Source organism: Aethalodelphis obliquidens, unplaced genomic scaffold (assembly GCF_003676395.1).
Source record: "Aethalodelphis obliquidens isolate GAN/ISIS:26980383/991018 unplaced genomic scaffold, ASM367639v1 scaffold18, whole genome shotgun sequence".
In the NCBI taxonomy this organism is placed as follows: Eukaryota; Metazoa; Chordata; class Mammalia; order Artiodactyla; family Delphinidae; genus Aethalodelphis; species Aethalodelphis obliquidens.
In genome coordinates this window covers 6,283,678-6,308,075 of record NW_020837962.1, presented here as the reverse complement: position 1 = coordinate 6,308,075, position 24,398 = coordinate 6,283,678, and the positions used below count along the sequence as shown (strand labels likewise).

General features: G+C 48.6%; 1 protein-coding gene across 2 annotated transcripts in view; it reads left to right on the top strand.

The window, feature by feature from the left end:
- Window positions 1-24,398, top strand: part of ABAT (4-aminobutyrate aminotransferase) — an 88,706-nt gene that overhangs the window by 29,483 nt on the left and 34,825 nt on the right. For both annotated transcript variants that reach the window (XM_027117441.1, XM_027117439.1), the window contains exon 2: window positions 20,241-20,355. In XM_027117441.1, coding sequence (XP_026973242.1) covers window positions 20,286-20,355 — 70 coding nt within the window. In that variant the 5' untranslated portion in view covers window positions 20,241-20,285. The remainder of the gene's footprint in view (window positions 1-20,240; window positions 20,356-24,398) is intronic.

Sequence of the window (24,398 nt, the reverse complement as noted above, 5' to 3'; positions counted from 1 at the left end):
CTCATCTGTAAAATGGGAGCAAAAATCCCTACTACAGGAGAGTTGTTTTGAGGCTTAAATGAGATCATACAAGTAAAGTGCTTACCTCAGTCCTAGGCAAAAAATAGGCACTCAAACAGAAGCAACAGGTATAGCTTTAGTTCCAGGGACTTAAGGGGTATTTAGTATTCAGAAGTGGGCTTGAGGGGCTTCCCTGGTTGCGCAGTGGTTAAGAATCTGCCTGCCAATGCAGGGGACACGGGTTCGAGCCCTGGTCCGGGAAGATCCCACATGCCGCGGAGCAACTAAGCCCGTGTGCCACAACTACTGAGCCTGCGCTCTTGAGCCCGTGAGCCACAACTACTGAAGCCCGTGTGCCACAACTACTGAAGCCTGCGTGCCTAGAGCCTGTGCTCCACGACAAGAGAAGCCACTGCAGCGAAAAGCCCTCGCACCGCAACAAAGAGTAGCCCCTGCTCGCTGCAACTAGAGAAAGCCTGCGCACAGCAGTGGAAGACCCAAAGCAGCCAATAAATAAATAAATAAAATCTAAAAGAAGTAGGCTTGAATACACTATGGGAAACAGTATGGAGGTTCCTCAAAAAACTAAAAATAGAGTTACCATATAATCCTGCAATCCCACTCCTGGGCATATATCCAGAGAAAATGCTAATTCAAAAAGATACATGGACCCCTATGTTCATAGAAGCACTATTCACAATAGCCAAGACATGGAAGCAACCTAAATGTCCCTTGACAGATGAATGGATAAAGATGTGGCACACATATAAAATGGAATATTACTCAGCCATAAAAAAGAATGAAATAATGCCATTTGCAGCAACATAGCTGGACCCAGAGATTATCATACTAAGTGAAGTAAGTCAGACAGAAAGACAAAAACCATATGATATCTCTTATATGCAGAATCTAAAATATGACACAAATGAAACTAACTGCAAAACAGAAACAGACTCACAGACATAGAGAACAGACTTGTGGTTGCCAAGGGGGTGGGGAGAGTGGGAGGGAGGGGGAGGGATGGAATGGACTGGAAGTTTGGGATTAGCAGATGTAAGCTCTTATATATAGGATGGATAAACAACAAGGTCCTACTATATAGCACAGGGAACTATATTCAATATCCTGTGATAAACCATAATGGAAAAGAATATTTTAAAAGAATATATATATGTATGGGCTTCCCTGGTGGCGCAGTGGTTGAGAGTCCGCCTGCCAATGCAGGGGACACGGGTTCGTGCCCCGGTCCGGGAAGATCCCACATGCCGCGGAGCTGCTGGGCCCGTGAGCCATGGCCGCTGAGCCTGTGCGTCCGGAGCCTGTGCTCCGCAATGGGAGAGGCCACAACAGTGAGAGGCCCGCGTAACGCAAAAAAAAAAAAAAAAAAAGAAAAAGAATATATATATGTATGTATAACAGAATCACTTTGCTGTACTGAAGAAATTAACACAACATTGTAAATCAACTATACTTCAATTTAAAAAGAAGTGGGCTTAGTAGATCTGAAGATAAACTAATAATAATAACTCTCATTTGTGTAGCAAGATGACTTTGCCATGCTGTTTTCACCTCCATTGCCACCTTTGATCTTCAGAACCCCTCTGGGAGGTATGGTCAGCCCCTTGTAGATCTGGGGAGACTGAGGCACAGGGACCCTGCGAGGTTTGAGCAGGACCTAGAGCCAGGCGCCTTCCTGTCAACCCCATCATGCTCCCTTGAAACTTGCCATGCCTCCAAAGTGTGTTCCAGTTTTTGCTTCACCCTCCGGTTAGGTATTTTCCACAGTCATCCCTGGAACAGGGGAGAAGACCATCACCTAGTACAACCAGCCCCTACAGGACTGACCTTACCTAAGGGTGCTGCTGGGGTGCTGTGTGTTACCTGGGGAGGCTTGAAAGGCTGGAAAGGTACTCCTGGTGAAGAGCTAGTGTTGATACTTGTGACAGAGAGGAGGCAGCTCATAAAAGCACGTTCCCTGGACACATTGGTCCACTTAAATCTCAAACCAATGTGATACCCAAGTGTAGGAACTGCTGGGGACTTAGGAGACATTGCCCCATACATGCTCCTTTGCAAATTCTTTGACTTAGATTTTGATAAATTGCTCTCCGAGGTATTTGTATAAATGTGTGCCCCCACCAGCATGGCCAGATATTTCATGAAGATAAATCAGTGTGGAGAAAGCAGAGGGAGAGTGAGATGGCAGCCGGGAGACCAGCCAGGAGGCTGGGGCAGCTGTCCACCTAAGACATGACAGGTACCAGAACTGGGACAAGAGGAGAGGCTGGAGCCCAGAGCTAGTGTGGAAGTAAAATCCCAGGGCATGGTACCAAGTGAGGGTAATGGGAGGGAGGAATCAAGGATGTGTCTCGAGTTTCTGGCTTGAATAAATGGGTAGACAGTGGTTCTGCTTACTGAGGTGCTGAACACAGGAAATGGAATAGGTGTGGTGAAGGGAAAAAATGATGATATTTAGTTGAGAAGGTATTGAGCTTAATGTGCAGGACCTCCTGTTGGAACAGGGAGGAAGATTCAGGGATGGTGAGTCATTCATGGAAACCATGAGTGTGCATGAGGTCTCCCAGGGATGCACGGATGGGTTGATGAGTGGGAGGCTGGGTGGGTGGATGGGTGGAAGAGAAGGTAGATGGGTGGATGGATGGATGGATGGACAGCTAGATGACAGAAATCTAGATTTTGTTCTACTTAGATTGAATCAAATTAAATTGCTGTTTTGTTCTTAAAAATGATCAAATATTTAATTTTATTCACGCTGAAGTATTTGAGGGGGAAGGGCACTGATGTCTGCAGTTTACTTTGAAATGCATCAACAAATCGGGAGGGTTAATGGATGGAAAGAGGGGTGGATATGTGAGAAAGCCATCATGGTAAAAATGTTAACAGCAGAAGCTAGGCAGTGAGTGGACAGGTATTCAATGTCAAATTCAACTTTGGTGTACGTTGGAAATTTCCATAATAAATTCAGGGGAAATGTTTTTCAATGGTCAGATGTTGACATTTTTCATGTGGTTTCACCGAATGTTTACTCTTCATTTGGCCAAAAGATCCTTCCAGGTTTCCTTTCTGTGGCATCAACAGATCTGCCTTGCTGAGACTCCTTTGGCCTTACTCTTCCCAGAGATGGGGGCTGGGGGTCAGCGATCCCCACGCCACTCCCAGAGTTCAGGTTAAATTGCCCCAACACGCTGATTACCGCGCCAAGTTCGCCGGTATCTGGCTTGTAATAATTATAGATTTCCTCTGCGATTTGAGCCCATTGGTTGCCACGGCAACGGCGTAATAGCTCAACTGAAGCGCTGTCACGATGATTTAGAACCAACTCGTCTCTCTCGCAGCCTCCAATCTGGGTGCCCCCACCCCCTTGCCGTCGTCATAGCAACTGATGAGCAGCATGTGACCAAAAGCTCTGTGTCCCCCGCCCACCACTTGCCCTCCCCATCTTGTGACCATTCCCACTTCCTCTTCTGGGCCCCCTGTGGACAGGCATTGACCCCAGCTTGGTCTGTAATGGGGAGGCTAGAGTGATCCCCCAGACCCCGCCCAGAGAGGGGGTCAGAGGGACTGGAAGAGACAGGGCAGCCCGTCAGCCCCTGGAGGTCTTGGAGATGACCTGGCGCCCCTCAGAGCCCCTCAGGGCTGTGGCCCCATCATAGGCTGGATCTGCTGCCGCCGCCACCGAGTCCTGGGGAAGCCATTTAGGAATCTGAAGCCTTGGATCTCTGCTTTGTAGCTTCAGGAATTCCTGAGCCTGTTAGAGAAAAATCTAGGAAGAGACCCCCGACGGGTCAAGGGGAGAAAAACAGTCTATTTCAGAAAGTCCCAGAGCAGGTGTTTCGTGTGGATCTTTTCCTTTCTGCTTCTGTCTGGAAAGCTTTCTCTCTCTCTCTCTGAATCCATGTCTCGCTCTCCCTGCCCCTCCTCCTCAACCCTTCTCCCTCTAAGCACTTGCTGGGAACCAGCTGAGCGCATCCTTTTCCAGATCTGCTTTGCTTCCTTTTCCAGATCTGCTTTGCTTCCGAGGAGCCCTTTTCTCCCTCCAGTATCTGAGCCCATGTTCTGGGGACGGACGGCCTGGGAGTCTGGAGCATCCTCCCGAGGGGGGAGCTGGTACCCGGTGGCGCCTCTTAGGATGAACCAGCTGGCCGCGTCCCTGGGACTCTGCAGGATGGCATAGAGGAGGCATTTTAAGCAGGCGGGAGCTGGGCTTGCTGCAGGACCCTGACGACCAGGCGCTGTGAGTGTAGACGTGTGTGTGCGTGTGTGTGCGTGTGTGTGTGTGTCCGTGTGTTCGCATGTATCTGCTGACATGTGGAGGTGTGTCACTGATATCTGTGGTGTTTGGCGTACAAGTGTGCCTGTGTGTGACTTTCTGTCTGAAGGACACACAAACCTACATGACAGATTTTTCAAGGATATTTTGTGGAGAGAACAGAGCAGGATGAGCCCCACCCCTTTTTATTTAATTTAATTTTTTATTGAAGTATAGTTGACTTTTTAAAGTATGGGCCCCTTTCAAGTGGGAACAAAATGAAGACAGATGTTAAAATGACAAGTAAGGAATTTGCATTTATCAGTAGGTTGGCAGAACCACTTCCGACATGCGTCTGCCTCCTGGCCCCAGGAAATGAAGTGTGGGTCACCTTGAAAGGGCATTTTCACTCAAACCCCCCAAAGAGATCCTTCCTTTCTGTCCTAAGGGTTAAAACAGCACACACACACACACACACACACACACACACACACACACACACACACACCTTTCTCTCTGAAACTCTGGAAAAATGGAAGACTCACGGGGCCCCATCAGCGGGCATTTCACTTTCTTCCGCCACAAGACGGAAGGATTTTGCTTGACAACCTGGAGGGCTTAGTCAAGGAGACGTGAGGAAACTTTGGATGGCAGCCCCCTCACATGGTCTACTTCCGCGGTCAATTAGAAGTCCATTTTGAATTTTTTGAGCAAAGCAGCCCAAGCCCCAAGAACCAGCAAGAGGCAAGCAGGTTTAGAAAGGGAAATTTCATTTGCAGGGCGAGACGTGGGAATCCTGGTGACTCGCCGTCACCCCTGGAAGGGAATCCTTTGTGCTTTGCCTGTCCCTGAACTTCTGGGAAGCTTGGTGGCCAGTCGCTCTGGATGAACACTGCCTGTGGGCTGGGCAGTGCCCTTGGCATCTTGGAGGAGAAGACAGATCCAGAGACAAGGACCGGCCTCAGGAAGGTTCCGGTCCACGCAGGCACAGACCCTGCTTATTCAGTGCGGTGCTCTCACCCTCAGAGGCGTTGCTGCCACTGGTAATTCCAAGATGCCACTCTCGTTCCCTACACTATGGCCTCTGTCTGCAGTGGCCCCGCCACCTTGGTCCACCTGCTCAAAGCTCAAATCACCTTTAAACATCCTCTGTCATTGCTTCCGGGAAACCTCGTACTTAGACCGAGGTAGAGCTGATGCTGTAGGGGTAGAGGGTAGGGGTAGAGCTCTGCCCCGCCTCCAAACCCCCTGTACCTCTACCCTATAGGGCACTTTCTCCATTTGCCCGTGGGCTACAGTTTATCTTACAAGGACTTAAAAATATATGTATTAAGACTTTCAAAGCAACTGGTCTAGACTCTTAAAATGTCAATGGCATGAAAAGCAAAATGGCTGAGAAATGGTCCCAGGTTAAAAAGAGACGAAAGAGCCTTGCACACAAATGCAATGATGAGTGATCCCGGGTTGGAGCCTGGAAAACAGAAACAGCTGCCAGAGACATTTTGGGGACAAGTGGGGGAATCTGAATACAGAATATATTAGATAATACTATTATGTCAATGGTGAATTTCCTGAAGGTGAAATACCTTGTATCTCAGATGATTTGTACTGAGGTTAATGTAGGACAATGTCCCTGTTCTCAGACTATACAGGCTGAAGGATTTAGGGACGAAATTCACAATGTCTGCAACTATCTCTCAAAGAATCCAGAAGAGAGATAATAAATACATAGACTGATAAATAGACAGGTTAGGTACACATGTGGCCAAGTATTAACAATTGGTGGTTCTGGGATTATGGGTGGTTGTTGAGCTATGCTTGCATCTTTTCTGTACCGGCCACATGCTGGGCACTCTGCCTAGCTCGGCACGTGGATTGCCTCATGTAATCCTCAGAGCAGCCTTGGGATGGGGGAACTCTATCATACCCATTTTCCAGTTGAGAAAACAGAGGCAGAGCCAGATTCCAGCCCCAGCCAAAACCCACATGATGTCACTGCTCCACTGCCACCCTTCTTGTGAAATTACGAAGGATAACTCAACAGTCTTGCCCACTTCCAGTTTGAGTCTGAGTGACTTCACCTCTTTACTGTGGTGTAGAGGTTAAGAGCGCTGGATCTAGAGCCAGCCTGGGCTTGTATCCTGGCTTACCTACTTAGTGGCTGTGTGTTTCTGGGCAAGTCACTTAACCTCTCTGTGCTTCCAGTTTCCAGCCCATCCCCCCCTTTTTGCGGGGGTTGGTAAGAGAGGAGGATCATTGTAACTGCTTCAGGGGATTGTTCTAAAAATTAAAGGCACTATTATATGGAAAAGCTTAAAAGAGGGTTGGCCCGAAGTAAGAGATCACTAAATACTGTTGTTGCTGTTATTCTTGTAATCCCAGCACCCCTGCCTCAGCCACTGATGGATGAACCTGGAGGGTCTTTCCCTTCTGCACCCAGGGCTGGCTTTCTAGAGCTGGCCTCTGGGCAGGTGGCCCCTAGTGGGTACTGCAGAGATCTTGGGGTGGGGGGTATGGTAAGAGGCCTCCCTATCCCACCTCTTCCCAACAAAACTGCCCTCCTGCCTTCGCCAGGCAACGAGTTACTCAGGTGCGCTGTAAAGACCTCCAGGGAAACACACGTTTAGTCAGAGCCCATAAGCCCACGAGCTCACCAGAGCCTCCGAAGTCCATCCCAGAGGGCTGGAAGCAGCCTCCTGTGTTTTGTCTGTTTTGTGTTGCTTTCACCCCTTGACGTTATGGGGGTGACTCTTCAGGGTGATCAAGAAAGAACCCAGGTAGGGAGTGTTTATCAGTTCACTCGTGGCCTTTTGGTTTTGTGAACCAGATGTTCGCACACTTGAAAAGTCATCCTGAGAGCAGACTGTGGTGGCCAGCGGGTGCGGGAGTGGGGGGAGCTGTATCTCAGTCCTGAGCAGCTGGGGCGGATCCTCAGTCATCCTGGTCTACATCCACTGCCCCCTTCCAAGGGGGGTGGAAAGGGAAGGACTGTTGCCATAGTGACCGCAGAACCCAGGCTGCCTCGGTGGAACTCTGTGCTCAGAGCATCCAGCTCTGGGAGCACACAGATGTTTGCTGGGCCTCCTCTGCCTGTGACATGTGCTCAGTGCTGGAGGTGATGAGACAGGCGGGTTAATGGCTGTCAAGTGATGCTGATGACCCTCGTCACGATGTGAAACTGTCTTCCTTGTTTACTTAGTTGTTGTCTGTCTCTTCCGCCGGAACAGAATGCAGGGACTCTGCTGTCTGGTCCCACCATCCCACCTGGGTCCTCAGGATTTAGTGTTGTGTCTTCAGGCCATAGGCTGTCAGGACATAGCGGTGCCTGCTGGTGGACCCGTGAGTGAATGAATGAGTGAATACATGAATCTCACAGGCTAAAGGCAGAGACAGAGATGTGAACAGATAGACAGTACAGGTGAACAGGAAAAGAATATGCGTATAAATCTGTGGCTAATCTAAACATGACAGATGTTGACAGTTGGAACAAGGTGGTAGGTAGAGTCAGATTCATCTTGTGTGTTTGAAATTTAATTATTTATTTATTGGCCATGCTACGCAGCTTGTGAGATCTTAGTTCCCCGACCAGGGATTGAACCCGGGCCCCAGCAATGAGAGCGCCGAGTCCTAACCACTGGACTGCCAGGGAATTCCCCTAAAATATTTAAAAAATAATAATAAAAGGAAAGATTGCTGGAGAAATACAGATGAGTGGCATCTAACCCTGAACTGAGAAGCAGGAAGGCTTCTTGGAGTAGGTGGCCGGAGGTGGCCACTCTGAAAAGGTACACAAGAGGTAAGGGAATATGCACAGGACGAGGGGCAGAAAGGACACTCCAACAGACAGGATCATGTGAGTGACAACCGGAGGCAGCGAAGAGCAGAGTATGTACAGGTCAGCGTCCAGAGGGCAAGACATACAGGTTGGGGGCAGGGGGTACCCAGCCAAGCAGCTGGGCTTTAACCTGGGGGTAGCAAGGAGCCAAGGAATGTTGGGGCATTTCACATTTTTTAAATGTGAAAAAATAAGATGGTTTCAATAGGAAGCCCTCAACTCATTCCTGAAAGCCTTATCTTTTTGCCTGGAGGATGGCTGGGGGTTTTGTACATGTCTCAAGGAGTATCATTTTAGAGATTTTCTTTTTTTAATTAGCAAGTTTGTTTTCCTAAAACTATCAAAAAGCCATAAAATGGAGGCATTTTTCTCAACAGGAGGGAAGGCAGAGAACGCTGTTGGTGAGAGAAACCCGGGGAGGTTTGGGCACCTGGGTGGGTTTCCCCTCCAGGGAGGATGCCAACCAGGAAATATTCCATGCCAGTTTTATTTACTCTGCGTATCTGGCTCTGTGTGGACAAAACACCGTGGAAGTGATGGATGTTTTACGCTAGGTCAATGCTCCAGCCTCACGTGTTGATAATCACCGGCAGCTGTGATCAGCCTTCTTCCCCAGATTCATGTCCCAGCTCTTTCTTTGGTGCTATATGTTGTCCTCCGGGGCCCACTCCTTTCAATAAACAAGCTAAACAAGGCATTGTGAGCTGTAGGGTTAAGGGCTCCAGCCGTCTGCCCTCTGTGGTCCCGTGGGAAGACTCCCTAAACAGACAGATTACGTTTGATGTCTCAGATGCTGCTAGATCTTTGTGGGGGGGGGCAGGTAAGGCTGGCATGAGGATCTTGGAAATCAACACACAGTGCCATCCAGAAGGCCTGACTGTTTGGCCAGGATCATATGACTGATGGCCGTTGTGCCACATCAACAGCAAGGGGTGAGCCTGCTTGATTGGCTCAGAAGGCGGCGAATCGGCTGCTTTTTCATGACTCTATCTTTGGACCTCCCCTCCCCTTCGCTGTCTCTCCTGCACCAAAATGTTTAAAGCGTTGGCTAGAAGAATTAGGATGCAAGAAAAGGTAGGCAAACTCTTGGGTCACATATTGATGTTTAAAACATGCAGTTAGCATTCTCTGTTACCTGGAGCTGTCCTAAGCGCCATGGAGTCATAAAGATGCTGCTGCTTCCACGCCAAGGACCTTACATGCCATAGGGTGGGATGGGGCGCCTCGTGGAATTTGGGCCTCTGCACCCTGGAAGGGACTGTGGGACAAGCTTTGGGGTTTAGGGAAAGTGCCACGTGTGGGCTGAGGTTGGAAACGAGTGTGTGGCTAAAAGATGAAGGTCTTGGGACTTCCCTGGCGGTCCAGTGGTTAAGACTTCATGCTTCCAGTGTAGGGGGCGTGTGTTTGATCCCTGGTCAGGGAACTAAGATCTCACATGCTGCAAGGTGCGGCAAAAAAAGAAAAAGAAAAGATGACGGTCTTCAGGAAGGCTGCAAGCAGTGGAAACTGTTGAAGTTTTTTGTCCCTGTAAAGGAGGTGTATGTATGTTGGTCTCTGTTGATTGATGAGCTCTCTGGGTAAGGATCACAACCACCAAACTGGTAATATACCCAGATCTTAGTCTTCAAGCGCAGAGGGCCGTGGTTCTAACACAGCTCCACTATCTCCAGCTTTGTGTCCTTGCGCAAGTGGCAAAACCTCTCTGAGCCTATTCCCTCACCTGAAAAATGGGAGAGTAGTAGTTGCCTTCCAGGAGTAGATGAGATAGTGTGGGTAACGCTTGGCACAGGAGGGATTCGTTCATTGAATTGTAGCAGACCCTGCATCACGCATCAGTGAAAGATCCTTTGAATTTCTGAAAAGTTAAAATATTTCCAAGGGATCGTAGGAATACTGTCGGGCACACACTGTAACTCCAGTCACCAAAAAAGTGCTTCCAAGTCGCCTGTGGTGCAGACCTGGAAGGAAATAAATGGCTCATTTGTTATACGCTGTGGTATTTGCATACTTAGCAGTTCCTGGAGTCCTTAAAATGATTTGGTTTCTCTAAACAGGAAGCACGTCTCCTCTCATCACACTGACCTTATCTGTTGCTTGTTGGCCCCCCGCTTGGGAACACTGGATCCTGAGGACAGAGCAGGGCATGTGCTCGCTCTGCAGCACGTGCTGGCTCAGTGCAGGCGCCCCATAAACATTTGTGAAGTTGAGCAGACTCGCGTACGTTGGCCTGGGTCAGCTTCTTCAGTGCTGGCACAGCATCCTTCCCAGCCCAGATTCTGCTTTCTCACTCCTGCTCCCTTGTGGGGTTGGAAATCCAAAACTAGCCCAGCCATTCCAGGATGCGTCTTTACACCTGTTTCCTGCCCCCAGAATAAAGCCTGTGTCTCTCCCATTCAGAGGACTTGGACTTGAAGCCTTGTCTGTTCTTTCCTCCCTTCACTCTGTTCTAGTGATGCCGTGTTCATGCTGCCTGCATGCATGATTTAAGTTCACCTTATGCTTCCTGATGGAGCCTGGCGGGCTGGGGCAGGCAGGTGAACTGGGAGACAGGAGCCTGAGGATGGGAGATGTTGGGGCAGACCAGCTTCTGTCTCGTGGAAGCTGGATGTTCAGGCTCAAGCAGAGCTAGAGATTTGCACGTGCAAATTGTCCCTCCCAGCACTTGAGGCTGTAGAAGAAATACCTTCCCTGCAGAGGAGGGGTCTTTGGAAACTGAGAACATGGCCTGCGGGGAGCCTTCTCTTCTACATCTTGTGTGTCGGCTTCAGTTGGCCGGAACCAAATTCTGTGCCTCGTGACCACATGGGTAGGTTTTATTCTTCCCACTTTACAGATGAGAAAACTGAGGCCCTGGTGAGCTGAGCAATGGTTTTTTTTTAATTAATTAATTAATTAATTTTTAGCTGTGTTGGGCCTTCGTTGCTGCATGTGGGCTTTCTCTAGTTGCAGTGAGTGGGGGCTACTCTTCGTTGCAGTGTGCAGGCTTCTCATTGCAGTGGCTTCTTTTGTCACGGAACACAGGCTCCAGGTGCGTGGGCTTCAGTAGTTGTGGCTCCTGGGCTCTAGAGCGCAGGCTCAGTAGTTGTGGTGCACAGGCTTAGTTGCTCTGCGGCGTGTGGGATCTTCCTGGACCAGGACTTGAACCCATGTCCCCTGCATTGGCAGGCAGATTCTTAACCACTGTGCCACCAGGGAAGTCCTGAGCGACTTTTTTTTTGGCCATGCCACACGGCTTGTGGGATCTTAGTTCCCCGACCAGGAATTGAACCCCAGGCACTCACCTGGGCCCTCGGCAGTGAGAGCACAGAGTCCTAACCACTAGACTGCCAGGGAATTCCCTAGTTGAGCAACTTGCCCAGAGTCATCAAGCTAATAGACAGCACATTTGGGCCCAATTTCTGGCTCACGTTAATTTCTCAAATGAACCCTTAGTCTGTCTTAGGAGTCAACACTTGCCTGTTTCTAAGAACAATATTCCTCTCTCCTGATACAAGCCACTGATGATAGTATCATGCTCCACGAGGCAGGTTCTTAAAGGAAATCATGAGTGCAGGGTGGGAGGGCCGGGGTCTATTTTGCAGAGAAAACCAGGGAGGAGGAGTCACAGGAGTCGGGGCCGGAGGAGGGAAGCCAGGTCTGAGATGAAACCTTCTGTCCCAAGGCCACCGTCACAGGCCCATGAATGGGGCCCTGTTAGCCATCTGTAAAGGCCAGGCCTCTGGCTTTATTGGTTGCCATGACGACCCCTGGCCTTGACAATGGAGGCCCACTTAGCTGAACGTGTCATTGTGTCCCCATTGAGTCTGCAGAAAAGCCGACGGCTAGGGCTGCAGATGGGAAAGGAATGTCCCCAGCCTCTGCCAGCCCCTTTGTCTCTGTCCCTAGAGCAGATAGAAGAATGAGAAAGAGCATCTTCAGGGCCTCAGAGAGGTCTGGGGCTTCTATCTCTAGCTAATGACACGTGCAAAGATTTGGTGTTCATAGGGCCTGAGAGGCAGCATGGTGGAGAGATGAGTCCATCTTCGTAGGATGGTTCTGGAGTGTTTATTATTTATTCAGTGATTGTTCTCAGCCGGGCACTGGGGCTGGGGATACAGCAGGGACCCGAGTCCCAGGTCTCAGTTCACCCTCTGCTAGCGCATGAGTTAGGTGCAATTGGTATTGTCCCCATTTTACAGAGGAGGAAACTGAAGCACAGAGAGGTTACTTAAGGTGCCCAAGGTCACACAGAAGGCAAAAGAGGCTGGTTTCACATCAAACACCCTGCATACCACCTCCCCAAAGTGCCACCTTTATCTTCTTCTTTCTCTTCTTTTTCATCTTTGGGATGTTTAACTTTCAAAGTCGGAAACCATTTCCAAGGATTTGGGGGCCATGCAGACCTGGGTCAAGTGCAGGGTCCACCGTTTACCCCTTAGGAAGGTGGTTCCAACCCTGCCTCGGGAGCTTCACCAATGCCCAGGTCAGATCCGTGGGTGTGCCCAGGGCGGGGGTGGGGGGTGGGCGTCGTAGGTGGAGAGCTCCCGTGATTCTCACGAGCAGCATGGGGAAGAATCACTGGCTTCTGAGACCCCAAAATCACTGGCTTTTGAGCTTGGGAAGCCATTCACCTCTGAGCCTGTCACCTGAGGTGGATACAAAAAGTAGTATAGAAGATACAGGGCACACAGTAGGTGAGCCTTAAACAGCAAGGGAGGGGATATGGTGATATATGTATACATATAGCTGATTCAGTTTGTTATACAGCAGAAACTAACACAACATTGTAAAGCAATTATACTCCAATAAAGATGTTAAAAAAAAAAATCCAGCAACCAGTACTTTTGACTTTTTATTCTCCCTCCAAAGCAAATTGGGAAGGTTCCCCCCGCCCGCCGCCGCCCCCCCCACCCCGCCCCGTTCACCTGAATTCCTCTCCCCCTATTGATTTAAACATTGCTTTCTCCCAGCCCTGCCCACCCTTCAGTTGCACCAGGCAGATAAGAGGGAGCAGAGAGAACTAATTAGCATTTTAATTAGAGGAAAAGGGATAGGGAGCAGTGGGTGGAAACCCAAGGGTTTCAACTTGTTTTGACTGAAACGCACAGTAAGAAACAGCATTTATTGTAGGGGCTCTGGGTGTCTGAAACAAAGATCGCCCCCATCTGCCGCGTACTCTGATGGTTCCTATTCTGTCTAATTTATTGATTGATTGAAATTTCTCTTTAGGTTCTGTCAAGGAGAAAAGTCCCTGTCCTCCTTTAACACCTGTCTAAGAGCTGGTGGTCTCCATGCCAGCAAAAATAGGGGGCCTGGCCGAGGCCGGAAGCCTTGGGTAGTCAACTGCATCCAGCTTTCAATTTAACAACCTGTCTTGATTTTCTTACATTCTTTCCCCCATCACCTTTATTTGCCCCAGATGAAACTTTGAGGAAAAGGGGCTGGGGAGTGATTAGTAAGGGTTGTAGGAAAATAGCTTTATAAAGTTTAGAAAGCAAGTTGATTTCTGGGCTTCCCTGACAGTCCAGTGGTTAAGACTCGGAGCTTCCAAAGCATGGGGCGCGGGTTTGATCCCTGGTCGGGGAACTAAGATCCCAGGTGACTCTCGGCACAAACAAAAAGTTAAAAAAAAAAGATATAAAGCAAGTTGATTTCAAGAAGTACGTTAAGTAAATACATGTTGTACGAGATTAAGAATGTGAGGGAGAAGTAGTATGCTGGGAAGAGGTTTGGAAAACACAGAGGGAGACGGGATTTTAGGGACCAGGGGTGCCTGCAACCAGCTTGTTTCCATTCAGAGTCTGGGATTTCTCCAGCCCCGCCTTGGCCACAAGCCTCAGGGTGTGCCAGTGCTCAGAAAGTTCGCCCTCAGGCCCGGGATCCTTCAGGTCACCTCCTCCTTTTTCCAGATGTGCCACAGATGGCAGAGGGCATGGCGGGAGGAACAGGGTGATGCTGGGACCCCTTCTGGGGTAAGAGTGGAGGTGGGGAGTAGTGCTGCCAGGTATTCTGAGCAAACTGCTCGCCACATGCTTCTCGGGGTCAGAAGGGGCCTTAGAAACCATATGATCCAACACCTACATTTTACACACGAGGAAACCGAGGCCAGGAGAGTGATGTGTCTTCTGTGCCCAAGCCAAACAAGGGCTGTGGTGAACAGTCAGTGACACAGTGACTTTAGATTTGAGGGGAGGGGAATGTTATTGTTAAATTGTTGTTTTAACACAAATTTCAGACCTGCTCGCTAATTTTAAATATGATCTACCTTAAAAGGTATGTGGGAATGTCTGCCTTTCACAGCTCGAATGCGATGAGTCCGGGAGCTGTGCTGAGCTCCGGGTACCTGGTGAACAGGAAAAACTCCATCCCCACTCTCTCGGGGTTTGCATTTTTCTAAGTGTGATTGGAGGGTTTTAGGCAGGAGAGTGATGTGAGATGAATTGTCCTTTAAAAAGGTCAGAAACCAATTAGAAAACAGAAGGAGAGGAAGAGAGAAAGCCAGGAACCCCCTGAGGGCATCATTGCCCTGCCAGGTGAGAGACGGGCATGACTGGCCCCCAGCAAGACCCCTGGGCACCCAGCTGTCTGCTGTCACTGTTGCTGCTTTGGGGTCTCCGCCCGGGAAAGGGAGCCCCTCCTGTGACTGACTTGCATCTGAGGGGCCCCAGAGTGAGTCTGCAGGGAGAGTCTGCCTGTAGGCTGTCCCCTTTCCTCAGTGACCCCAGAAACCTCCAGGGATCTCAGACCACAGAGCTCTAGAATCAACGACTGCACTATTACAGTGCACGTGACAGACATCACTAATCTATCACAGCTCTTTTAAAGCTGGGTTTTGCTCTGCATTTCATCAGAGTGCCTATGCACGGTGCCTGGCGTATCACAGGGGCACAGGGACACATGCTAAGTGAATGAATGAAGCAGATGGGTCAAATGACAACTCGGGATCACACAGCCTGTAGCGGCAGGAATTCAAACGCAGGCCTCTGTGATCAGGATGTGTCATTCCCCTCTATGCCCTTTTCTGGTCCTCTCTCTCCCCTCTGTGAAAGAGGAGGGATCACTCAACAATTCTCTTTCTTATTGAGGTCAAATTCACATAACAAAATTAACTATCAACCATCTTCAGTGAACAATTCTGTGCCTTTTAATACATTCACAATGTCGTACAACCATCACCCCTATCTAGTTCCAAAATTTTTCATCACCCAAAATAGAAACCCCGTGGCCATTCATAGTCACTCCCACTATCCTCTCTTCCCAGCCCCTGGCAACCACTGATCTAAGTTCTATCTCTTTAGATTTACCTATTCTTGAAGTTTTATATATAAACAGAATCTTACAATATATGACCTTTGACGTCTGGATTCTTGCATTTACCATAATGTCTTTGAGGTTCATCCATGTTGTATCAGTGCTTCTTTCCTTTTCATGGCGAATAATACTCCCTGGTATAGACAGACCGCATGGTGTTCATCTGCTCATCCATTGATGGACAATGGGTTGTTTCCAACTTCTGATGATTGTGAATGGTGCTGCTGTGAACATGCATGTTTATGTATTTATTCCTATTTTCAGTTCTTTTGGGAGTGGAATTGCTGGGCCATATAGTCATCCTACGTTTAACATTTTGAGGAAGGCATAATTCTTAAACGACCATCTCTAAGGCTGAGGGTTTAGGAGCTGGTCCCTGGCTGCTTCCTCGCCATCATCTCCCACCCTGGTTGGTGCCCTCCACTCAGCTCACCCCAGCAAGCCCCCCTCCCCAGCTCAACGATGACCCCAGCATCTCATTGACATGCTGAGTACTCATTCCCTCCCTGTCCTCTGGGACTTGACTGAACAGGATCCTTCCGGATAAGACGAGCAGCTGGCACCCTCCCTCCTTGAGAGGGTCTCCAGAGGGTTCCATCTGGCGATCAGCTGTTTCTGCCCCTCATCTTCCCTTCCACTCTGTGATTTCTTGCCTGAATCCTTGGCCATTCCATGTCCTTTCATGCCTCCGAGCATTAGCTCAGGCCTTACCTCCCCTTTCTTCTGTGACTTCTGAAATCTCGCAGCCTTTCAAGGGGCAGCACTCCCCCCAACCCAGAATTAATTTCTCTGTTCCCATGGTACCTTGCTTATACCAGCAAAAGTCAGGGTTCCATTCTGTCTTATACAGAATTAGTTGTTGACAGTGAACTGGAAATTTTTTCACCTGCATATCCTGCCAGGTTATTTTAAGAATTTATCAACATGATGCGTAAAGCAGCTAGTACATTAAATTCTCCCATTTTTTCTCCCTTCATTCCTCTGACACTAAATTTTGAGCTTCAGAAAGAGAGGAGCATTTTATCCATCTTCGTTTTCTCCTATGCCTAAATAATGCAGTGCCTTGCCTGAAACAGGTGCCTAATTAATTTTGTTGATTGAATTAGTGGGCCAGGGACAGTGAATGAATGACATTAATTCTTCTGATTGTTGGAAATATATTGTGCTAAGAACTAACGTCTGATAGAGATCAGGTTTCGTTATAAGGTCAGTTTCAACTGCGGGCCACTGAAATATCACTGAGATATATTTCCCAGTGTGACATTTTGTAATTGAAAGTGTATAGATGTGACTTTCACTTTTGCAGAGCATTCAAATGTTAATATGCTAGCTCTCCGAGATTCTCGCATTTTCAAAAACACATCTAGCATTTTCAAAAACACGTCTACTGGAAATTGAACTGTGTGGAGTCTTAAGTGCTCCCGTTTGAGACCAATGCTCTTAAATGAGAGACAGCAACTACTCTTTCTACCTAGTTACCAGGCTGCTAAAAATTAACAGGCTTGCATTGAGTTGGCTGTTCTGGAATAGATCAAATATCCATTGAGTTATCAAGGAAAGAGTCTGGTTTCTCAGTTAATTTAAGGTCGCACCTTCCAAGCCCATGCTTTTCTCAATAATATTTTCTCGGGTGAAAAGCCATAAAATTTCCCCTCTGAACTAGATCATTTGTATTCATCAAGCCCCGTTGCTTCTACAGTAGGTGTTTTGTTATTCACTGACTTAATCGATGCTGTAATGAAGGGTTTGGGGTCAGGCAGTCCGAAGCAATCCTATGACCAAATCCAAATACCATAACTCCTCCGAGCTTCCATCTCGTCGTCTCTGAAACGGAGAGATACACTACTGCTGGTTGAGCAGATTGAGGGGAATAAAGTACCCTTCAGAACAGTCACTTCCACCCTGGAGGAATCCCGATCCCCCACTGGGCAGAGAAGGTTTGCCGCCCAGAAGTCTTCATCCTTAGCCACCCTGCAGGGCCTTGCTCCACCTGCAGTGCTGAGTAGAAGCAGCCTTATTATGGTTTTGTTTATCATTTTCTTTTTCTTTTATTGGCTGTGCCGTGTGGCATGTGAGATCTTAGTTCCCTGACCAGGGATCGAACCTGCACCCCCTGCAGTGGAAGCACGGAGTCTAAATCACTGGACCACCGGGGAAGTCCCAGAAGAGGCATTATTATTCCCAGTGCACTCCCAAAATTTGGGGCTCTGACGCTCTAACCATGCTGTTAGCTAGGATTCTGTTTGCAAGCAACAGAAATCCATTCAAAGTAATGCAAGCAAGCCCCGAAAAGTGGGGAAGGGGGAGGCTTTCTGGACTTTCTTACCAAGGCACTATTAGGATGGGAACACTTTTCCCTCACTCCTGATGTTTCCTCCCACGTGGAGGGACATCTTTGAGCGTAACACTCCTGGCTCTCCCCTGCCCCCACCCACTCACCCCCCGGGAAGGTAACTCAGGTCCCCCCAACAGGTTCAGAAGTGGGTGCTGCACTCATGGCCGAGCTGAGCTGCAGGCTTGAGATGGAACCAGGGAGTCCCCCACATGCTGGACCCACTTTCTCTCTCCTGTGGCTGCTTCTCTCTAGTGCACAGGCCACATTCTTCTCCATGAAAAGACCCTGTTTGGGGACTTCTCTGGTGGTCCAGTGGTTAAGACTCTGCTCCCAATGCATGGGGCCTGGGTTCGATCCCTGGTCAGGGAACTAGATGCCGCATGCCGCAACTAATGATCCCGCACACGGCAACGAAGATCCCGCATGCCACAACTAAGACCCAGCGCAGCCAAATTAATTAATTAAACAAAAGACCCTGTTTGAACGCCAGCTCCTCTTACAAGGTAGATAGTGGCTGACCCAACAGCTCCCAGGACTCTGGCCCAGCCGGGACCAGTCAGGTATGACCAGTGGGGCTGGGTCACACAGAACAGACCTGGCTGCCATGTCTACACCCCTGTAGATGGAGGGAGAAGTTTCTGAGAATGGTGAATGGTGACATTTGCTGACCCTGGACTCAGACAGCTGAGTTCTGTTTTCAGATCCACCATTAACATCTATGTACCTCAGTTTCCTCATCTGTAAAAAGGGTGTGATATAGCATTGTTGTGGGTGTTAATAATAATAATAAATGTTAATAATACTGTATGTAAAGTGCTTAGCACAGTGGGCAGCATGTAGAAAGGACTCGGGAAACAGAGTAATAATGAGAAGTGAATGCTTCCGTCGTTGTTCTGAGAAACAATACAGGTCTATACCCAGTATTGTAGGTACGCAAGGAAAATACATGTGCCAAGTAACAAAGCATGTATTTAGTGAGAAGACCCACAAACAAAAAGATGCACAGGAGTACGTTTGAATGGTGGCCTGGGGAGAGGGGGATGGAGGGGGGAGAGGTGATAAGAAGCAGCAGACAAACAATGGGGGAGGGAGGCTTTGCTCCAGGCCCACAGTGCAAAAGGCAACTAACAGAGCTAGGTGCCGGGATTTGGGATCAGGGCTTAGGAGCAATCTGGAGAGAATCAACCAACACACCTGTAAAGTGGGAGCTGGGAACCCTGATTCCCTGGGGCTGCGTAGAGTAACTATCCACTGGGCTCTGGGCCTGTTCCAGTTTCAAAACTGAAAATCCCACATTCCAGGGACCCCTCTCAGTCCAGAACAAACTCGGGAGAAGTACAACCCCCAAAATGGGCCACCGGATACGCCTCTGGATCTGCAGGATTCCCAACCACCGATATTCTGTATGTGAACAGGGCAGAGGGAGCTCCCCGCTTCCCACATTGAGCAGTCAGCATGACGTCTGCTGTGAAGTTTCGTCCGTCTGGGTCTTTCCATCGTGTAGAACACAGGCCTGCCTTGCTTATCCCAGGTGGATGATGCCCTGAGCTTGCCAGCTCACCTACAGAGAGCTCTCAAGCCAACTCTGTCCCCTCTCTTTGTTTTTCCATCTAGAAAATGGGCATAATAATCCTACCTGGCTACAAGGTCAAATGAAAACATGGGAACAGGCTTTGATTTAAAGTGTATATTCTGGGGAATTCCCTGGAGGTCCAGTGGTTAGGTCTCGAAGCTTTCACTGCTGTGGCCTGGGTTCAATCCCTGGTCCAGGAACTAAGATCCTGCAAGTCAGGCGGTCAAAAAGGTTTTTTTTTAAAGTTTATATTCTGGGCTTCCCTGGTGGCGCAGTGGTTGAGAATCCACTTGCCAATGCAGGGGACACGGGTTCAATCCCTGGTCCGGGAAGATCCCACATGCCGCGGAGCAACTAAGCCCATGCGCCACAACTACTGAGCCTGCAGTCTACAGCCTGTGAGCCACAACTACTTAGCCCACGTGCCACAACTACTGAAGCCCGCATGACTAGAGCCCGTGCTCCGCAACAAGAGAAAACACCGCAATGAGAAGCCCGTGCACCAAAACAAAGAGTAGCCCCTGCTCACCGCAACTAGAGAAAGGCCACACGCAGCAATGACCCAACGCAGCCAAAAATAAATAAAATAAATTTATTTTTTAAAAAAGTTTAGGGCTTCCCTGGTGGCGCAGTGGTTGAGAGTCCGCCTGCCGATGCAGGGGACACAGGTTCGTGTCCCGGTCCAGGAAAATCACACATGCCGCGGAGTGGCTGGGCCCGTGAGCCGTGGCCACTGAGCCTGTGCATCCGGAGAGGCCGCAACAGTGAGAGGCCCACGTACCGCCAAAAAAAAAAAGTTTATATTCTGTATAAAAGCAAAGGATTTCATATTAGAAGAACCTTCTCCACTGTGTGGGGAAATTGTGGGGAGTGGGATACTTGGCCAGCAAGGGTGTGGTCTTGGTTGGCGTGACTCTGTGCTTCTGTTTTCTTTCAGGGCAGGAGCGTGTGACGGGGGTCTCTGTTGCCGGTGGAGGTGACCATGGCCTCCATGTTGCTCATCCGGCGGCTGGCCTGCAGCTTCCAGCACAACTACCGCCTGCTGGTGCCCGGTAAGCCCTAGGGAGTTCTCGGCAAGAACTGGCCCTAATGGAAGACACAATCCAGACTAGGAATTCGGGGTCTGAAAAAGTCCTTGGGGTTAAAGGGATCCACTGTCCCACCCACCCCCATAAAACTGTCCCCATCGCCACACCTCCCATCTCCACCATGTGTTCCTGTCCCCGGGTGGACAGCTCTGCAGTGGTCAGGGAGCTGATCCATCCTGGAGCCACTCTGCTGGCACGGAGGTGGTGGTCCCAGCAGCCAGAAGGGCCCAGCTGGCTGCATAGGGATTGCTGGAGAAAACATAGCTGGGTTTACTGCGGAGAAACAAGAAAACTACAGAAGTCCTTGTAATTCACCTGAAAGCTTCAAGGGCACTGGGTGGGAGGCCCCATCCCAGGAATGTCCACCCTACCCTCTCCCTCACCTCCACTCACCCTGCACCTAACCGGCCAACAGCACTGGCTCATTCTGCCGCCGTGGTCTCTCTCAGATGCTTCTACTTCTCTCTGTCTCGCTGAGTTCAGTGTAGCCCAGTGAGCACCCTGCCCGCGTGATCTCAGGAGACCTCCCTCCCTATAGTCTAATGAGGAAGGAAAGGGTGAATCCCATTTTACAGATGAGAAAACTGAGGCTCAAGAAGCAAAGTCACACAGCCCCTTGAATGCAAGTCAGTCCGGCTCCAGACACTGGGTTATCATCACCACTCCCCCACGTGCCTCCCAGCAGCTCTGGGAGAGGGAGGCTTGCAGTAGCCTCCTTTGGACGCCAGCCCCTCCAGGCTGTCCCCAGTTTTCAGAGCCCCGTGCTTGCTGTCACAATGTCCCCTTCTTATTGTCAGTCCTGTCTGCCTTCTGAAGACAAATTGTTTGCCGAGGCCTTGATTTGCATGTTGAATGTTGCAGGTGTTTATATCCTGAGTGCGATAAAAAGCAGGCATGTTCTCTCCTCTCCCACAGGTTTTATTTTTAAATAAACATTTTCTTTTGGAATATTTTAGGTATGCAGAGAAATTGCAGAGGCAGTACAAAGAGATCCCATATGCTCCTCACCTAGTTTTCCCCAGTGTTAGCATCTTACATCACCAGGATGCGTTTGTCACAACTGAGGAACTGACCTTGGTACGTTGCTCTGAACCAAACTGAGACTCAGAGAGGTTATGTAAGTTTCCCAGAGTCTCAGAGCCTGCCAGTGACTGAGCCAGGCTTTGAGCCGAGCCAGGTTGCCCCAGGACCCACACCCTTAACTACATATTAATTATCTATTGTGATATAACAAATACCTGCAAACTTAAGAGGTTAAAATAATGCACGTTTATTATCTCACAGTTTTTGTGGATTACGAATCCAAGGCTTGGCTGGACGCTCTGGGTCCAGGTCTCTCATGAGGCACAGCTGAGCTGGTACCAGGGCTGTGGTCCTGTGTGAAGGTTCACCGGGGGAGCCAGGGATCCACCCTCAAGCTCAGTCACGTGGCTGTGGCTGGCTTCAGTGCCACGTGGATGTCTTCATGCAGCAGCTCACAACACGGCAGCTGCTTCCTCAGGGTGAGGGAGAGAAGTGGGTGCCCACAGGCTGCTACCACCCTCACCGTGTTCAGATACTTCCGTGCAGTGCCTCCACCCACTGGATCACTGCAAAGCCATTAAACATGCTGATAGTTCATGGCCTGAGACAGTGTTCCCAATGGCATCATGCAAAGCGTTTGCAATCTTATATCAGCAAGTAGAGCACAGAGACCCGGAGACCAGACAGCAGAATGGTTCTCTCTGGGTGGTGAAATTAGACGTGTTTGTTTTTTCATTGTTGCTTACTGATATTTTCCTAGTTAAGAGTAAGTGGGGTGGACAGTTGAGGGGAGGGATAAGGTATGTTGTTTTGTTTTTAAACAAAAGCAGAGCAAACAACTCCAGTGGAACGTGACCTTGATTTTGGCCAGGCTCACATACAGAACCCTTGCTATTTGGGAAAATGACATTCATTTATTACTCTCAGCAGAAGACTAAGAGGACGTTAAAAACGTTGGATGGCTGCTTTTACAGTTTAGAGTTAAAAAATGACTGTGTGGATTGGCGTGGCCACAGAGGGCTGGGCAGGATTTACCCGCTATGCCTGGTCTTGTGCGTCAGGGCACACCCCTGGCTTCTGGGCGTAGTGCTGCTTTATTCATGAATGAACATGCTGGATCATTCAATATTAATGCAAACATTTTTTGGCTTCCTTGTACTTTTGATAGTAATTTGCCTCTGGGGGAAGTGAGTCGTTTTGCTGCGAACGTTTCATTTGAAAGACCCACACTAGATGAAATGGAAGATACATCAGTTACTTTCACAGCATCTGGGAAAGGAGAGGTCCAGCGGACAGATTTCCAGCTTAGCCACTCAACAAAGTGTGACTTTGGGCAAATTAATTGACCTTTCTGAGCTTTAGTGTCTTCTTTAACATGAGAATCATAATAACGTTTACCACCTAGGGGGTTGTGAGCGTTACATGCAGTAATCCATGTAAATTGCTCAGAATAATGCCTGGTATGTTCACCATTAGTGCTCAGTAAATGGACATCTACTCATGCAACTTGGTATAAGCGATCCCAGAAAAGGCTTCCTTGACAATTTAAATCTTGTTCTTTTTTTTTTTGTGGTTTATGGCATTATATATCATCAAGAGAAAATTTATCGTATTGGTATTTGGTTACTTTCCTCTACAAAAAATCAAAGTTGAGATATAGTGGGAAAAGCACAAGTATTCTGGATTTAGGTTCTGGCCTTGCAACTCACTAGCTGTGTGACCTCAGGAAAGTTGCTTAACCTCTCTGATCCTCATCTGTAAAATGGGGACAACATCATCTCACAAAAAGGTTGTGGATTAATTAAAACAAGAGGTGAGCGTTTGCCTAGGTAGGGCCTGCCTAGCACAAAGTAGGGACTGAAACTGTGTTAGCTTCCCCATCTTCCTTTTTCCGATAGCACAGTTGCCAAAAAACTCACCAGACTCTGATTTTCAGGATTTCTGCCCAGAGGTTTTGGCCCTCTTCCATCCACACCCACAAAGACTTGGCACATGGTAGGAACCAGTGCAGTTCTTGACCCAGACCCATCCGCCTTGTACCTGGCCATGGCCTCCCCGCCTCATGCCCCATTGATCTCTGCTCCCAGTGGAAGGATCCTTCCCCTCTATCCACTGCCTCTCCTAGCTCCTACCCCAACCCCACCTCCCAGTCCTGTTTACTCATGGTCTTGGCATCTTCATAACCGTGACTCCACATGACCCCACACGCTCCCTGTCATCAGGATCCTTTCAGCTGCAGGTCCCACTGCTAACTCCCTCCATTCCTGGTATTCCTGCTTTCCAACCCCCAAGAAGTCTGATTCCTACAATGCGATGTCAAGACATTTTCTGGAGAAAGGAAGGGAGGACTTGTGTATCCTCATGAGAGGACAACTTACTGCTTACAGATTTTTCACTTTCCCCCTTTGCTGGAGACAAAGCAAGACCAGCACTGGTTAAGAGCTCTTTTTATCCAAATAGGCATCCCTGTTGAATGCAGGTCTAGTTGGACTCAGTCTTGACCAGTAACCCTGAGCTCTGGAAGAGAGAAAGAGTTTACAGTTTTCTTAAAAGTCATCAGTGTGTTCCATGACCTTTAACTCTCTGCTAATGGAATAAATGGGAATTCCCTTTTCATTGTAAGATCAAACAAAAGATAATAAAAGCTGGTACCTTCATGCCTCAAAATAAGGGTAGTTTTGGATTTTAACTGGATTTTACGTTCAAAGGGCTATACTTTATTGCATAATTAATTCAGAAACCTTCTTTGATATTCAAAGCAATTATGAAAAATTAAGAATGAATTTAAATATGTTTTCTAATATCATGGCTTTTTATAGTTTGGCAAGTTGTGTGTGTGTGTGTGTGTGTGTGTGTGTGTGTGTGTGTGTGACACAGAGAGAGAGAAAAAACAGAGAGAGATGCTAGCATGTTTTAGTGTTAGTTTCCTTTCCTATGTAATGCAAACAATAACAACCTACCCCTCAGGGTTGTGGAAAGATAAA